Source organism: Myxine glutinosa, chromosome 7 (genome assembly GCF_964187855.1).
Source record: "Myxine glutinosa chromosome 7, kmMyxGlut1.1, whole genome shotgun sequence".
In the NCBI taxonomy this organism is placed as follows: Eukaryota; Metazoa; Chordata; class Myxini; order Myxiniformes; family Myxinidae; genus Myxine; species Myxine glutinosa.
In genome coordinates this window covers 176,927,133-176,945,470 of record NC_136267.1, presented here as the reverse complement: position 1 = coordinate 176,945,470, position 18,338 = coordinate 176,927,133, and the positions used below count along the sequence as shown (strand labels likewise).

General features: G+C 44.3%; 1 protein-coding gene across 1 annotated transcript in view; it reads left to right on the top strand.

Moving 5' to 3' along the window:
* The first annotated feature begins 3,220 nt into the window (after positions 1-3,220).
* The window catches only part of LOC137431856 (uncharacterized), a 34,764-nt gene continuing 19,646 nt past the window's right edge, over positions 3,221-18,338 (top strand). The window contains exons 1-2 of the mRNA XM_068123618.2: positions 3,221-4,700; positions 15,417-15,678. Of these exons, the coding sequence (XP_067979719.2) occupies positions 3,256-4,700; positions 15,417-15,678 (1,707 nt within the window). The 5' untranslated portion in view covers positions 3,221-3,255. The remainder of the gene's footprint in view (positions 4,701-15,416; positions 15,679-18,338) is intronic.

Sequence of the window (18,338 nt, the reverse complement as noted above, 5' to 3'; positions counted from 1 at the left end):
GCGGTTACCTTTACCTTATTTGCATGTCCTTATTTGGTAATAATCCACGTGCACGGCCCTGTGGGACTTTTGGTTGTGTGGTCGTGACGCACGCGCGGCTGTTGGAGCCACGCCCTCCGAAGAGGGTTTTTGGTTTTATATAAGCCATTACGACTTCCGTTCGCGAGCAGTTGCTGGAGATTTCTGTACAATAAACAAGCTTTGTACCCAACGAAATGGCCTCTTCTTCTCGACTTCGGCAACTCCTAAACTGGTGACCTCGGCTGCCCCCGAACGTATTCGGGGGCTGCAAATGAACACGGCAGTATTTCGACCGCAATTTCTTCCACAAGACCTAAACTCGAACTGCCGGAGTTTTAGAAACGACGAGCGGCCATGTGGTTCGTGCACCGCGCTCGGTTCCTCCCCTACGACTAGAGGGGCGAGCCTGCTCCGGGACCCTCCGAAGGAACGCCGTTACGAGGCGTTGGCGGCACGGCTACTTCGTCGCCTTCGCGCGCACTGCTGCTCGTACCCTCCGCGCACACAGGCCGAGTACTGCTGCTCGTAACCTTCGCGCACACAGGCCGGGCACTGCTGCTCGTAACCTCCGCGCACACAGGCCGAGCACTGCTGCTCGTAACCTCCGCGCACACAGGCCGAGTACTGCTGCTCGTAACCTTCGCGCACACAGGCTGAGCACTGCTGCTCGTAACCTTCACGCACTGGAGCCTCGTTACCTTCGCCCGCACTGGAGCCTCGTTACCTTCGCGCGCACTGGAGCCTCGTTACCTTCGCGCGCACTGCTGCTCGCCACTCCCGCAACTCCTACTGCTGCAACTACAACTGCTGCCGCTGCTCGCCACTCGCGCAACTACGACCCCTACTCTACATCCTCGGGAGGCCCGCGAGGTACCTCGGCAGCCTCCCCCGAGGCCTTGACCAGCCCCTCGGTCGACTCCACCCCACGGCGGCGTTTTTTCACGCGTATCGAGGCCGAGCACAGCTCGCGCCTTCTCGGCAACCGCCGAGCGCGCCTGAGAACTACGTACAAGCCCGTGAGAGTGTATTCTGGGGGGGGGGGGGGGGCGCATGTAGCGGTTACCTTCTTCGTATGTGGCGGTTACCTTTACCTTATTTGCATGTCCTTATTTGGTAATAATTCACGTGCACGGCCCTGTGGGACTTTTGGTTGTGTGGTCGTGACGCACGCGCGGCTGTTGGAGCCCCGCCCTCCGGAGGGTTTTTGGTTTTATATAAGCCGTTACGACTTCCGTTCACGAGCAGTTGCTGGAGATTTCTGTACAATAAACAAGCTTTGTACCCAACGAAATGGCCTCTTATTCTCGCCTTCGGCAACTCCTAAAATGTATTATATATGCATATTACATTGCGTGGATGTTATAAGGAACTTCAACACTGGAGGAGGTCATTAGGCCCATCAAAGCCTGCACTATTATTACCCTCGCCAGAGGAGAGGGTATTGCACTTGGGTCCGTTTGTTTGTTTGTTTGTTTGTGTTTTTGTCTGTTTGTCCACACAGAACGTGAGTATGCTTTTCTCTGCAACCGGTGGTCTGATTGCCAAGTAATTTTACCACAGGAGCTCCTCCTCCGTTAGAATTTTGTAATGATAATTATGACGTCATAAGTCACGTGGTACGGGCGCCATCTTGGAAAAACCGAAATACTTTGCACTTCTAAATCTCCGAAACCGCTCCATGGAAAAAAATTGAAACGTGGTTCATTGTCAAGTACTGCCCATGGGGAACGACATACTGTATATTCATTATGATGTCATCACTGCCTTCAGTATGACGTCATACTTAGACAAGTAGAACGCTTGATCCGATCATTTTGAAATTTCCTCAGCATGATCTAGACAAAAATTGTATGGGGGAATTAAATTGATGATGTCATCGGTCACGTGGTTCGGCAGCCATATTGGATTGAACATAAATCTACGTCAATAAACCACACAGCACCTAATAAACACCACACAAACCCATCCTGGTGAGGGTCTGCAGTTTGATTTCTCTTTCTTGTGACCATTTTATAGTTGTTTGTCCATGCTCTGTCCTTTTTATATGCTGACCATCAAGCAAGAAGCAGCACGTACCATTTTAAGTCTTTACTATGACTCGGTCCACACTCAGAGCGGATACTCGATCCATCACAACACCAAGGCTAGTTTAAATATATTTTTTACAATAAAAATGGTTTGTAAAATACATATTGACCATCATAAAGGAACATCCATTTTGATTACTGGAATAACAATGAACTATAATTGATTTGACCCCTGATGCTTTTATCCTGGAAAAATTGATATTTAATAATTAGTCAGGTTCACGATGTTTTTTCGTTCAAAATTTTTGGAGATTAGCAAAACTATACATTTTTGGAATATTCAGAGCATGAGAAATCCAAAAATTAACGTTGCCATTTGCGTAGACACCTTTGCGAAAATGACACTCAGGACAGTGATGAAGATCTGTAAAAGCATATTCCTGAACGGTATAGACCTCGTAGATCCTGTGTATAGGACTTATAGTTCAATCTGATACTACCTATAACTTCCTATAACAACCTATAACTTCAAAGGACTTGCAATATCATGTATTATGTAATACAGTTATATCACAAATATAAAGACAATGGTTTTCAATTACCTTTGTTTATTGCTTTTCAATAATCCTGAGCACTATTTTGAGGCCTTTATTGGATTCCTTGACCCAGAAAACATATGATTAGTATATTTAATTAAGTTTCCAGGTTGACTAGAAGCCGAGATAGCGCAAAATATGTATTTTATGGCGGCCATTTTGAAAATCCAAAAGTTCAAATGTCTGTTCTGTTCAAATATCTGTTCAAATCTGTGTCTGTGCAAATGCCAAACTTGATTTTCGGATTCTCCATGCTCTGATGATTCCAAAAATGTACAGGTTTGCTAATCTCCCAAATTTTTGAACAAAATTATATTTGTTAACATAGTGAACCTGACTATGTATGTTGCTGATGCTGTTGTAGATGCTCCTTCTCTAAAATGTCACATTTTTATTATTTAATGAGTAAAATTAATGACAACAGTAAAACATTTATTTGTCGTGATCAAGAAAACGTTTATTGCCTCCCTTGAGGATCACAAATAACGATCGGTGCTTTCATTACAGGGTCCTCCATCTCAGCATTGCAAAAACAGAATTGATCGGCAAGTTCTTGAATTTGTAACCTGTCTTGGCTTGATGAACCACCGTCCACAATTTGCCTCATCACCATGCCAACTGTCTTCTCAGATGGTATGGGACGTGCTCGAGATGGCAGCATGGCACCGCAGGCCAGGCTCAGGGACAACTCGGTCAACGGTCGTTTCCACAAAGACCTTCTTGAGCCGAGCGCTTCCGGTAAATCCTTGCCATATTCCAGGCGTGGTGAGATGGTGAGTTTGTGGCCATGGGAAAGGGAAGCCGTTTGCATGGAGAACATGCAGTGTCTTATAAAGGAACGTCTACGGCGGAATGGAGGCCGGTTTGCTCGGCCCAGCGGTCCCATCTGCCCACCGACGGCATCTTCAGGATTCAGAAGAGACACTTTTACTTGTTCCCTGCGACCAGTTCAATCATCGAAGGCCTCGCCAATTGGCCACGCCGCTGTAGAAGCTGGACCCATCAGCTTGGGGAGTTTTTCTCCCGTACTAGCACACGAGACCCAAAGTCTTTCGACTGCAATCCCAGGGAAGCATTTTTCCTGCCTCGCATCAGAGACAGAAAGTGAGTTGGGGGCACCACACCCACTCCAACTGCTTCGATGGAAAAGCAATCCTGAGCTTACGAGCACTCGCACTTTCACAAACTTGTTTGTTCCACAGTCTTACTCTCAGCCACCAGTATTCTTGCACTCCAGGCCCTCCCTGAGCCCAGATGTGTGGGTGAATGGAAACCACCAGACTTGGAGCGGGAGGCCATGTCAGCCGCGGAAGCCTTTGTCCATTTACACACCCGAGTTGTTTACAGGGCCACCAAAGCAGTGGCAGAGGTGGCCAAAATCAAATCACTCCAGGCCTCATCATGCATTTGTTGCAAGCAGTGGAGATGTTACATGTTTGGGCAGTGCGCACGGTGGCAGAGAGATTTGTAAATTACCAAAGACTAGTTTCTCTTTGGAGCTGGAAAGAGTATTAGCATGTCAAATTAGTAGTTGTTCAATTGGCAGGAGAACATCTCAAGGGGGTGTGGGGGAGACCAAAGATGTGTTGGGTTACAGAGAACAAGTTGTCGGTTCAAACGTGCTTTCTAGCCCAGTTGAGATTCATAGTCACTCTCTGAGATCCGCACATTCGACTGATAAACTTCCGCAAGACGACTTCACAAAGGAATACACCGGAACTGGAGGTTCCATTCATCAAGGTCCTTCACCAGTAGCTCACGTCAAGCAGTTCCTGGTGACTCCACAAGACTTGGTGACTACCCAGGTTACCACTTTAGCACAATCGACGGCTAACCCACCAAAGTACACGAAGCAGTTTCAGAAGACATTCTGTCCGACAGAGATGTCTGTACATCCATGGTCTGAACAAGAACGATTGGAGGCACCGAGCAATGGGGACCAGCTGTCGATGTGCTGTGCACTGGGCAGTGGACACACTCTCAGCACGTATGCTACGTGTTTGCACAAAGCGAAGGTGGAGCTTCTGGGATCGGCGCTGAACCTTCTTCGTAAAAAGTAAGTTGAACCTCAATGGAACTACTTTTTTGTGATCTATCAGCTGAAATCATTCTTCCTCAGATATATCAACACTTCTGCCGTTTTAAACGAGAACGACACTCGGTAGAGCGCAAACCTCCGCCTGGTGAACAGTTTACGTTTTGTATCCCAATGATAGTCCGGATCTGGATTCGGACATGAACCAAAATCTAATCATCTTGGTCTTGTCACATATTCAACTCATATACCTAGTTTTGTCATAAGTCGTCCACAACTTTTTTAAGTTTCATGTTACATATAGTTTTTGGCCCCATCTCCCAATGGTGAAGAATCACTTCAAAAATTAAATAATTCTCATATCCGAATCCATTTCCAAATCTTCACCAAATTCGAATGGGTTAGTCTGTGTCACACACCCAACCTCTCCACCAAGTTTCGTCCAGATCCGACCACAACTTTTTGAGATATCCTGCTATGTATCGTTTTTGGCCCAATCCCCCAATGGTGAAGAATCATTAAAAATAAATTCTACTAACTGGATCCGAATGCGGATCTTCACCAAAATCTAATCATTTTGTCCTTGTCACATACGCTACATCAATGCCAAATTTCGTCCGAATCAATCCACAACTTTTTGAGATATCTTGTTCACAAACAGACAGACAGACAGACAGATAGACAGACAGGGCTGAAAACATAACCTCCATCCACCTTTGGTGGCAGAAGTAACTAGAACGACACTCAGTAGAGCACATACCTCCGCGAGGCTGAACAGTTTACAATTTGTAGCCCACAGGTAGACAGGATCTGGATCCGGACCTGAACCGAAATCTAATGACAAGTTTGTTCTTGTCACATATCGAACTCATCCATCAGGTTTTGTCATAATCCGTCCATAACTTTTTGAGATATTGTGCTATATGCCGTTTTTGGTCCCATCTCTCAATGGTGAAGATTAACTTTTAGAATTAAATAATTCTCAGATCCGGATTCAGATTCAGATCTTCACCGAAATTGAATGAATTCTTCCTTGTCACACATATATCTTGTCCACCATGTTTCATCCAAATCCGTCCATATCACCTTTTGAGATATCATGCCATATATCGGATTTAGCCCCATCTCCCAATGGTGAAGAATCACTTTCAAATTCTCGTACCTGGATCCAGTTTTTTTTTTTTTTGTATTTTTGTTTTGTTTTGGATACGAGATCGAGGCTCGTGAAAGAGCTAACATTAATCACACAAAAAGTCAACCGACACATAAAACACAAAATAAGGGGAGCGGAACACAAGATGGGGAGAGAGGGGGAAGGACACAAACACAACATTTGAGAGCAGGGACACCGAGAGAAATATGGGAGGGGGAGGGCTTGGGGGGAGGTGGTAGAGGTTTCAAATATATCAACGCTGCAAGGACTTCCAGGAAAGAAGTTGGAATTTCAAAAAAGAAAGTGTATCTGAGGTGAAAATTATCGGGGGTAGAAAAGATCAAGGTTTTGGATGGGAGAAGATAAGAGATGGTGGTGAACAGCTGTTTTAAAGACCTGGAGGGAGGAGGGGATTGAAGAGAGTGAGGGAGTTTGTTCCAGAGGTGGGAGAAAAGAGGAATGAAAGAGTGAAGGTGAGCAGAGAGTCTTGATTTTGGCAGTTTAACCATAAGGGGGTTGCTGGCAGATCCTGTGCGATCTGTAGAAATATTTGGGGGACAGAGCACAGAGAGAGGTGGGGGAGCAAGACCGGAGAGTAGTCGGTAGAAGACAGAAAGACCACCAACCTGCCTGCGGTGAGTGAGTGAAAGGCCCTCAGAATCAGCTTCATCGCGGGAGATACCAATGATCCTGAAAGCTTTGGTTTCAACAGTGTGAAGCCGAGCTAGGAGTGAGGCAGGAGCACCGGCCCAGAGGGGGGAACAGTATTCCATTGAGCTGCAGATGAAAGCCTTGTATATAGTGAGGAGCTCAGGTGTGCCAAGGAAGGACTTCGCACGACGGAGGATGCCCAGTCGGCGACTGGCTTTGGAGGCCAGCTTGGAAATGTGGTTTTCCCAAGAAAGATCATGGCAGATAGTGAGACCCAAAAGCTTGAGCGACAGAACTTCTTGGAGAGGATTGTTGAGAAAGTATATGGGAGGGTTTTCCAGTCGGTCTTTTCGGAGAGACATAGTAAGAGTGTGGGATTTGTCAGGATTGAAAGACATGTTCCACTTGTTTGACCAGTCTGTGATTTTGTACAGGTCTGCAGAGAGTGAGGAGGCTGCAGACTGCCGATCTGAGGGATGAGGAATGGATCGGCAGATAGTGGAGTCATCAGCAAAGAGATAGAGAGGATTTTCCAGAGAGTCGGAGAGATCATTGATGAAGATCAGAAATAGCACAGGGCCCAGAACACTACCTTGGGGAACTCCAGCCAGAACAGGAAGGGGAGATGAGAGAAATCCATTCAGGGCCACATGTTGCCTACGACCAGAGAGGAAGTCCGCAAGCCATGAGTGGAGATTTCCATGGATACCATAGGAGGAGAGTTTGGTGAGCAGAGCTGTGTGCCAGACCGTATCGAAGGCACGTGATATGTCAAGGGAGACAGCTCTGATTTCCTGTTTGGCATTGAGGACCTCCATCCATTGTTGAGACAGCAGAAGCAAAATGTCCAGAGTAGAATGACCTGGTCTGAATCCAAATTGATGATCAGAGATCAAGCCATTGGAGAAGAGGAAGGATTTGATATCCGAAGCAATGATGGATTCCGTGACTTTGCTGATAATTGGGAGCAGGCTGATTGGTCTGTAGTTGCAAGGATCTGTTTTTGCACCTTTTTGTGTGAAGCGGTAATGTTTGCTGATTTCCAAGATGCTGGCAGATGACCTTGAGCAAAAGAAAGGGTGAAAAGAACAGAGAGAGGGTGAGATAGAGCGACAGAGCGGGATGTTAGGACCCGTGGGTTGATGCCGTCTGGTCCAGTTGCAGAATCAGAGTCGAGGTTTGACAAAAACTTCTCCACCTTGTCAGGAGAGAAGGACACAAAGTCCAGGAGCAGTTGGGTTCGACTGGGAAAGGTGGGAACAGAGAGAGATGGGTTTGGGACACAAGATTTTGAGGCAAACACAGAGTTGAGGCATTCGGCTTTGTCATGTGCGGTGTCAACTGTGTAGCCATTTGAGGTAAGGGAGGGGATGGAGGGGGAACAAACACCAGAAACGGATTTGACCAGACGCCACCAGGATTTGGAGGAAGGAGACAGGTTTGAGAGTTCAATCTTGAGTGTGGAGAGATAGTGCTTCCTGGCACTCCTGAGGGTAGACACACACTTGTTCCGAGCTTGGTGGAAGGAACTGAGATTGCCTTCATTTGGATTTGCCTTCCAAGAGGCAAAGGCAAGTTGTTTCAGGGCAACTGCCTCACCACAAGATCCAGTGTACCATGGACGGGAGGAAGGGTACGACAACTGAAGATGAGATGGGATAAATCTGTGCATGAGAGAGAGCAGTTTGCTTTGGAAGAATTCCCAGGAAGAATTTATGTCAGAGGCAGTGGAGATGGAAGACCAGTCCAGATGATTGATGGCTGCTTGCAGACCGTGCCAGTTGGCCTGAGTGAAATGCCAGACTCGTTGGCGCTGAGGAGGCTCTCTGAGAATGGCCAGAGAGATGTCCACTTTAACAAGCACATGATCAGAAGAACCGATTGGAGCAGAAGAAGAGCAGCAGACATTTGCAGGGAAGTTTTTCATAACCAAGTCTCGAAGAGAAGATACTCCATTGACTGAGATCCGGGTCTGGAAATTGACAGATTGTGTCAGTGTCAGGTGAGAGAGGAACCCACACCCAGCCAGCTGGCATGATGACAGTTGAAGTCGCCACATATGAGGAAGAGAGAGTTTGGATGAGTTGATAGAAGTTGGTCCATGTTGTCAGACACGAAATGTAAAGGGAGTCATCCAGTGGTGTAGTCTAGTTTTTTGTAGTGGGTATACTGTGATTTTTCCATTCCAGCCTCATAGTCACCCGTCCCAGAGCGACGCGCCCCGGAGCGACACCCGTCCTGAAGCGACACCCCATAAGCACCACCACACTCACCAATGCAAACAGTAGGTGCCGTCAGATCCGGGTCACAGGTCACTGAAGCCCCAATGCCATTAGTCAGTGCTTCTTAACACAGACGGGGTGAATTTTATCAAATCAAATCAAATTTTATTCATATAGTGCATTTTATGAATGAAAGTTATTTATATAGCGCATTTTATGAATGAAAGTGTGAAAGTTCTGTCACGAACCTATGTTGTTACGTATCCTCGTGCATTTTTAAGTGGGTATACGGAAATCCTGGACCTTTCCGAGTGGGTATACGGCGTATACCTGCATATCACGTAGACTACACCACTGGAGTCATCACTGTTTGGAGGACGGTACAGAACATATATGAACAAAAGGTGGGAGCGGAGAGGAAGCCATAGCCAGATGTACTCCTGGGGGTGAGGTGGAGAGAGGGCAGTGCAAGGCGAGTGAGGAAGAGAGTTTTTGATAAAAATAGCCACCCCACCACCAGGACGAGGCTCAGGTCTATCATAACGGAGGAGGGAATAACCAGGAAGAGATATTAAGGAATCAGAGACATATTGAAGGAGGAAGGTTTCTGTTAAGCAGATCAAGTCTGGATTGTCAGAAGCAACCTGTATGGAGAGATCAATCAGGTTTGAGCGAAGGCCCCGGATGTTTGAGGTCCATACCGTTAATGAGCAGAGAGGGGGAGCATCGGGTGCAGGACAGGGGAGGGGTAGGGTCAGAGGAAGGATGAGAGGGGGATGTCGGGAGAGCAGTTGATAGTGTGTCAGAGATTACAGAAGAGTTACAAGAGAGGGAAGGATGAGGAGGACGAAAGGTTTGATGGTGATGGGATGAGGAACAGTGAGGCGTTCTTTGAGGGGGGTCAGAGGAAAGTAGAAGGTTGGGGGAGGTGGAGGCATGAGATAGAAGGGAGACGAAGTGGGGAGGAGGCAGCTTTGAGGAGGAGGTGGGAGGGGTGAGAATTTGGGAGGGATGGTTGGGGGGGAGATTTGAAGGGGAGGGGTTGGGGGGGGGTTGAATGGGAGGGGCAAGGGGGGAGATTTGGAGGGGAGGGGCAAGGGGGGAGATTTGGAGGGGAGGGGCAAGGGGGCAGATTTGGAGGGGAGGGGCAAGGGGGGAGTTTAGGAGGGGAGGGGCAAGGGGGGAGATTTGGAGGGGAGGGGCAAGGGGGGAGATTTGGAGGGGAGGGGCAAGGGGGGAGATTTGGAGGGCAGGGGCAAGGGGCGAGTTTAGAAAGTGGATGATTAATGAAAGACGAACATTTGTAACAATTTGGGTTTATTGTGATTTTCAAGTTAGCGATCCGTTTAAGAATGATAGAGGAGGGGTGGAATGAATGTGAATTTAGAGCATGTAGTGATTTAGAATTATAAGAGATTGAATATTTTTTTGAAATGGAATGAGTTGGAGAGGAAATTGAAAAAAGCCTTTTAAATAGGTAGAAAAACAGCGTGTTGTAATAAACCACTGAATAAAACACTGCAGGGGAAAGTTTAAACATATTTAAACAGAACCGTGAAGAAGAGCAATCTAATATTCAAAAAAATACCAACGGGGAGAGGGAGCCGAGAGGGACAACCACGAGTCATGTGAACAGGGGAAAAGGTGGAAGGCAAGGAGATAATGGGGGCGGGGCGAGACAGCGCACCTGGGCAGAAGCACTTGATGGGACAACTTCACACGTGGAGAATGGGAAATAAATGTTTTTTTTTTTTGTTTTTTTGGGTTTTTTGTGGGGGTGGAGGGGGGGGGGTTAAAACGTGAGATAAAGAGTAGATGTACGGGGAAGTTTGGGGGAGAAAGGGAAATCTAAAAACCTAGCAAAAACAGTGAAGGAAGAAACAAACTTCGACGGGGGACAGGGGACGCCTGAGGCTGCAAGGCTGCAACATGTGCGGCAAACAGAAACGATTAATTTATGAAAGGTCAACACCGAGAAACTTCAAAAAGGGACACACTATAGGTTCACACACTGAAAGATAAATACAGTTTCGACAAAATACAATTGTGAACAATGACTTAACTTTGAAAACGTGGAGAACGTGTGCAGCTTTGAAAATCCCGGCCGTCGTCTCCAAGATCTCACGAGATCTGATCATGATCACCAAAATCGAATCATTTTGGCCTTGTCGCACACCCAACCTCTCCACCAAATTTCATCCGAATCCATCCACAACGTTTTACGATATTCTGCTCACAAACAAACTGACGGACAGACAGATGAAAAATCACTCATAGAGCGACACTTGGCAAAACAGAACAAAGTGGAATGGCACTCAGTAGAGCATCCTTTTAACCACAAAAATAGTTGTTGGTTGAATTCAGTTAACTGATGTGTATATCCCATTCAAATTTCAAGTGAATTGTATGAAAATTGAGGCTTTTAGAAATTTGAAATTGTTATTGACTTTTGGCCTATGTTGCTCTTTTGGCCTACGGTGATCTCAAAAATAGTTGGTGGTTCAATTCAGTTTGCTGATATGTAAATCCCTTCAAATTTCAAGTGAATCAGATGAAAATTAAGGATTTTAGAAATTTATAAAAAAGTGGTTGACCTTTGGCCTATTTTGACCTGTTGGCCTATGTTGATCTCAAAAATAGTTGGTGGTTGAATTCAGTTCGCCGATATGTAAATCCTATTCAAATTTCAAGTCAATCGGATGAAAATTTAATATTTTAGAAATTCGAAATGGTTATTGACCTTTGGCCTATGTTGACCTTTTGGCCGATGCTGATCTCAAAAATAGTTGGTGGTTGAATTCAGTTTGCCGATATGTATATCCTATTCAAATTTCAAGTCAATCGGATGAAAATTGAGGATTTTAGAAATTTGAAATGGTTGTTGACCTTTGGCCTATGTTGACCTTTTGGCCGATGCTGATCTCAAAAATAGTTGGTGGTTTAATTCAGTTTGCCGATATGTATATCCTATTCAAATTTCAAGTCAATCGGATGAAAATTGAGGATTTTAGGAATTTGGAAAAAGTGGTTGACCTTTGGTCTATGTTGACCGTTTGACCTTTTGATCCCAAAAATATATAGGATTTTGTCGGACTACGAACTCTACCGTTTGATAAAGTTTCGTGAAGATCGGTTTAAAATTGTGTCCTGTAGGCAAATATAAGTGAGCGGACAGACAAACAAACACACACACTTACAAACCGGATTGCAAAATGTTGGTGTTTTTTTGCCGAGTAACAAGGATGAAAATCCACCACCAGTTGCGAACGCAACGAGATGTTTAAGCATAAATGGAAAGATCAGGAAATGAACAACCTGCATTTTATCATTCCTAAAATCCTGTGTTTGCTTAAAAATACTGGGTTATTTAGTTTTTCGCCATTTCTATTTGTTTAACATGTTTTTTAATACTCTTAGGCAGGAATCACAAGATCCCATGTGCTTACCTTTTTTGTTCTTTTTTGTGTTACCAAAACCATTGCCTTTGCACTGCCTTGCCAGCAGGATTTTAAATCCCAACTGCTCCAGCTTGGGAAGTGGAAGCCACCTGGCTGGAGAAAGCTGGACCTCAGGGCAGGACCTTATTGTGATGAATACGGGCAAAGACAATGAGATAACTTCGCCTCCTGGGTGGCATGAAGTATTCATGGGGCTGCTTTGTGCCACCTGCATGACGTTTTTGAGTTACTCTGCGAGCAGCTGCGCCGTTGGTAGCTACTGCTGTCTATTGCACAATGAACCAAGAACTTGAATCCAGGGGTGTGTTCCGTTAGCAAGCTTCCTGTAGAGAGCTCACAAAGCACTCGAGCGAGCACTCAAATTTTTTCCCCTTTTTTTGCATACAAAATCGAGGCTCATGTAAGAGCTAACATCAATCACACAAAAAAAGAAAACGGACACACAAAACATACAATAAAGGGAGCAGGGGACAAGATGGGGGAGAGAGAGGGAAGCACACATGTACTACAACAGAGAACAGGGACATCGGGAGATCTGTGGGAGGGAGAGGACTTGGGGGGGGAGGAGGTATGGGAAGGGGGGGGGGGAGTAGAAGGGTGGGAGAGGTATAAAACACATGGACACTGCTAGGACTTCCAGGAAACAAAGAAGTTGTGATTTCAAAAAAAGTGGATCTGGGGTGAATTAACGGGGGTAGAAAAGATCAAGGTTTTGGATGGGGAAAGACAAGAGATGGAGGTGAACAGCTGTTTTAAAGACCTGGAGGGAACAGTGGGATTGAAGAGAGTGAGGGAGTTTGTTCCAGAGGCGGGAGAAAAGCGGAATGAAGGAATGAAGGTGAGCAGAGAGTTTTCATTTTGGCAGTTTCACCAGAAGAGGTTAAGGAAACTTCTGGAAACCGTGAAGGATAGACTGGCCTGGCAAGTGCTGGCTGATTTGTAACGCAACACACCTCTGTACTACTTTTTAACATGACTTTAAAAATAGGCTTATGGTCACACATGAGAACATTCCTTTATAACATGGAAGAAGCAACGTTGGACAACTGCAACAGATTATTACCCTGCGCTCCGAAGCAAAAGCTCGGTTAAGCCATCGGTTGCGTACGTCATATGTGTCTGCATTTTTAAAATTAATTTTCTTGGCAACTGTTGGTGTGAGTGACACTACATTTTCACCATAGTATGCGTGTACTCATGTACATTAATTTTAGTGATAATTATGACGTCATAGGTCACATTGTATGCCGCCATCTTTTTTAAATTCATTTTTCATTTTCTTGGCAACAAACCATTGGTGTAATTGACGTGAAATTTTCACCATAATATGCGTCTACTCGTGCATAATTTTTAGTTATAATTATGACGTCATAGGTCACGTGGTAAAGGTGCCATCTTGTTTAAATTATTTAAATGATTTCCCCAGCAACTGTTAGCATGATTGACACGAAATTTTCACGATAATATGTGTCTACTCGTATATAATTTTTGGTGATAATTATAACGTCATAGGTCACGTGATACGGGCACCATCTTGGGGAAAAAACCGAAAAACTTTGCACCTCTATATCTCCAACACCGCTCCATGGAAAAATTTGAAACGTGCCTCGTTGTAAAGAACTCTACAAGGGTAATCAGTGTTGTTAATGATGACATCATTGGTGCCTTCATTATGACGTCATAATTTGACAAGTACAACGCTTGGTCCGATCAGTTTGAAATTTATTGAGCGTGATCTACAGCAACAATTATATTGGAGAATGTAAATTTATGATGTCATCAGTCACATGATCTGGCAGCCATGTTGGATCAAAAAAAAACAACCCCTTAAAAACAGAAGAGTTGACTCGCGCGAAGTCGACTACGCAGGGTAAGTATTGTATGAATACCTTATAGTTTGAATTGGATTTAATTAAATTACTCATGTGAAGCTTCATTGAACCTTCTTAGCCATCCCGTCCCATCCGCTAGCACTATAGTTAGTGGACTTAAAGATTCCATGGTGCCCTCTTCGCGAAGAGTCGGCGAGCTATCGCCGGTACCCTGAATCAATTCCAAATCCCTGCCCTGAGTTCCTGCAGCGGAGTGTCGACCCATCCAGGATTGAAACCCAAGCCAAGAAACTACTTCGGTAGTCAAGAAATCCTCTATGGGACATGGTACATGATCATGATCTAAGGCTATTAGTATGTGAGCGTGACTCATGCCTTTCCTTAAATAATTGAAGAACCATAAAACTTACTCCAATTATCAAAACATGTACTGAGATATTCTTAAATTATGCATGAATTCCCACAATCCCTCATGGTTTTCCAAATTGTTGTGTCTTTTCCAAGTGATGATGGCCAGAATTAAAGGTGGCCTTAAGGAATCCTCAGCTGTTATGGTTTACCTGTTGTTTGTTATGCTTTGAAAGCAGGTAGCCTCGGTGATTGACCCATTGTGTGATGACTGTTACAACCTTCGTGTTGAGCACCTAGTCTTCTTTGTCAGTGTCTTTGTGCCTGCAGATGCTGCATTTGATTGGGGTAGCGACCATTTGACAAAGGACATTTTGTTGTAAGAAGCACAATACACAATGAGGCTTTAGCTGCATCACCATGGTGTACCATGCTCTATACAGAGCTCTGCGGAAGATGTGTATTGCCTCGGGTTACATGGAATCCTGGACCGGTCACCACTCTGGATTTGGAATTTGTTCATGGAGGCGATTATAGGAGGCCGACTCTTCACGAAGGACACTGTGGGATCTATAATGTCCACTAACTAATGTCGTCTTATTTCCTAAGGCTTAGATGACAACCTGATTCATGATTGGGCAAAAGTACCAGCTAAAGTACACTCGTATCAATGGTGTATGAACATTAGTGTGCTACAATGCTACAAAGTACTTTTTTATGATAACTTTCCACTCATGTTCAACACATTTTCAAATATATATATACAAATCTTCAAAGTTCTACACATTTTCAAAGTTGTACTTGTGTGCTTCCCCCTCTCTCCCCATCTTGTCTCCCGCCCCCTTTATTATGTCTTATGTGTCCGTTTTTTTTTGTCGTTTTTTTTGTCATGAATGTTAGCTCTTATACGAGCCTCGATCTTGTATACAAAAAAATAATAAAAAAATAAGTACTTTCATCTAATTTTCTACTCATTTTATGATAACTTTCAAAACAACAGAACCTTTTTGCATACTCTGCACATGCTACTTCATTTTTCACACCAATGTCCCTTGTTCCAAATTGCATTCCAGCTACATGGGAGAATCCGCAGCAACATCAAAACAAATCTCTGGTGCCCCCGAAGACCCCGAAGAGTGTCCGGTGAAGGAGGCGGAAAAGCAAGACGATGAATCCTTCTCCACACCAGGAAGCACAGCGGAGCCAGAAGGATTGCTTGCTGCTGCAATCCCTCGGTTTTACAACGGATCAGTGGGACCCAGGATAACAGAAAGGGTGACTACTCTTGGTTGCACTGCTCCATGGCACGGCAGAAAGTTACCTGTGGCGCAGAGTGTGAGTTCACACACCTTCTTGTTTATTGCAGTAAAATCGCTTGGACATGATGTAACTTGCACAAAATACCCAGTGGATTTTCATGAAGCAGCATGCACCAGTGTTTTCCCAGTTCCTGGTTTGTGTTGCCACGTTACACAACAACATATGACACAACAACAAAGAGCATTTGACAATGCAGAGGCTCACCGCACGCACAAACACTCGTGCTAGCAATATTACAAAATCCTTACCATTATGGATACCAGCAACGGTACCCTCCCTACGGGCGGGGCTTCAATTGGGAGGACCAAAAGAAAAGGTAATACAGTATATCAGAAATTGAAGGCTTTTTTATTTTAAACGATTCATATAAACATCCGTTAAATCATATCACACGCAAATCATCAAAATCTAAACAGTATTTGTAGAATTTCAATAAAAGCCACATCACTGTTCATATCGGTAAATGATAATTCCATCGTGTTTGGGAAAATTGGAGAAATTGGAAAAATTGGAAAATTGGGGAAAAAATTGTAAAAACAATATCGCCTATTTTACTCCAGGGGGTCCCAGGATTACCCACCCAAAATGTCGTTGCGATCGGTTCAGCCGTTTTTGCGGTACCTGGGAACAGACGGACAGACAGACAGATGGACATTTGGTGAATTATAGTATGATGGCGATGCCAATGATTCTCTTTTCCTTTTTGTAAAAATTCCAAGATTGAAGGTCATGAAAGACCAATATCCTGGAGTGTATGAATGGACAGTGAGATAGTGGAGAAACAGTTGGAAACAACAAGCAAGTAGAGAACAGGAAAAGAACAGGTGTAGATTGTAGCTGAACCCAGGTGGGATTTGAAACAACAAGAGGCTTACCTTGTGTAGCTTTTCTTCGTTACTTTGTGCGGCTTTCTTTGGCTGGAAGATCATGGGGGTCAATTTATTTGATTATCTTAGCCACCTGGAGTAATTGGATGAGGTGAGAGCTGAGGATGCAGTGCACAGGAATGTTTTATGTGGTTTAAAAACAATCACCGTTCCGGTAGTTTATGGTCGGTGGTAGTACCCCAATTGTTTATGTAAATGTGTATCATATAGTGCCACCGGTGGAAACTGGAATTACAAATCATATTAGATGACATGTCTCCATTATAAGTGAGGGGTGTGTGTGTGTGTTGGATGCGCGTGCGTGTGGCCAGGAAGAATTGATTCGATTTTGGGAAAGATTCCGATCCGGATATGAGAATTATTTAATTTTTTTTAGTGATTCTTCACCATTGAGAGATGGGGCCAAAACGATACATAGCAGGATATCTCAAAAAGTTGTGGATGGATTTGGACGAAACTTGGTGGACTAGTTCGGTGTCTGACAAGGACGATTCGATTAGATTTTTGTGAAGATCTGAATATGGATTCGGATACGACAATTATTTAATTTTTTAAGTGATTCTTCACCATTGAGTGATAGGGATAAAACCGATACATAGCAGGATATCTCAAAAAGTTATGGACGAGTTATGACTAAACTAGGTGGACGAGTTATGACTAAACCAGGTGGAAGAGTTGGTTAGGTGACAAGAACAAGCCAATTAGATTTTGGTTCAGGTCCAAATCCAGATCCGGCCTATCAGTGGGATACAAAACAAACTGTTCAGCCTGGCGGAGTTATGCGCTCTAGCGAGTGCTGTTCTAGTTTCCCTTGTAGACACCCTGACCTGTGCCAAGTTTAAATTTTTTTCGTACAGCGGTTTCAGAGGTGTCCAAAGTTTTTCCTTTTATCCATCATGGCTGCAATACCACGTGACCTATGACATCACAGTCACCATTAAAAATGTATCCGTGGGTCGGCGCTCCTACGATGATCGTGTTGTGCCAATTGCTGAAGCAGTTGCAGGTTGGAGAGAAAACGATTTTCGAAGTGAATAAACAGTGGAAATGTCTGGTGGAAGAAAAATAAATCCGTACAAAAACAATAGGGTATGCTAATAAAACAATTTGGATGCACAGAGAGGCAAATCGATTTTTATAGCCGGCGAAGCCGGTGTTGTGAATGAACGCGTACGTATTATGTTGAAAAGCCAGATGTTGCTGGATCCTTTGAGAATTTCGACGCTTTTGACGCACCAAATCACACCATGGAGGCCGCCATCTTGCGGATGCGGAATTACCATATGCATAAACAATTGCGAAAAAGTTCAATAGGAGTTGTTTCACCTGTCTTTTTTTGATTCACAATCTTATGAAAAGCCAGATGTTGCTGGATCCTTTGAGAATTTCGACGCTTTGACGCACCAAATCACACCATGGAGGCCGCCATCTTGCGGATGCGGAAGTAACGTATGCATAAACAATTGCGAAAAAGTTCAATAGGAGTTTGTTTCACCCGTCTTTTTTTGATTCACAATCTTATGAACCTCTAATTTGTAATTAAAATACTTTTATGTTGAAAAGCCAGATTTTCTGGATCCTTTGAGAATTTCGAAGCTTTGACGCACCAAATTGCTCCATGGAGGCCGCCATCTTGCGGATGCGGAAGTCTGCATAAAAAATTGCGAAAAACTTCAATACAATAGGAGCTTGTTTCACCCGTCTTTTTTTGATTCACAATCTAATGCACCTCTAATTTGTAATTAAAATACTTTTATGTTGAAAAGCCAGATTTTTCTGGATCCTTAG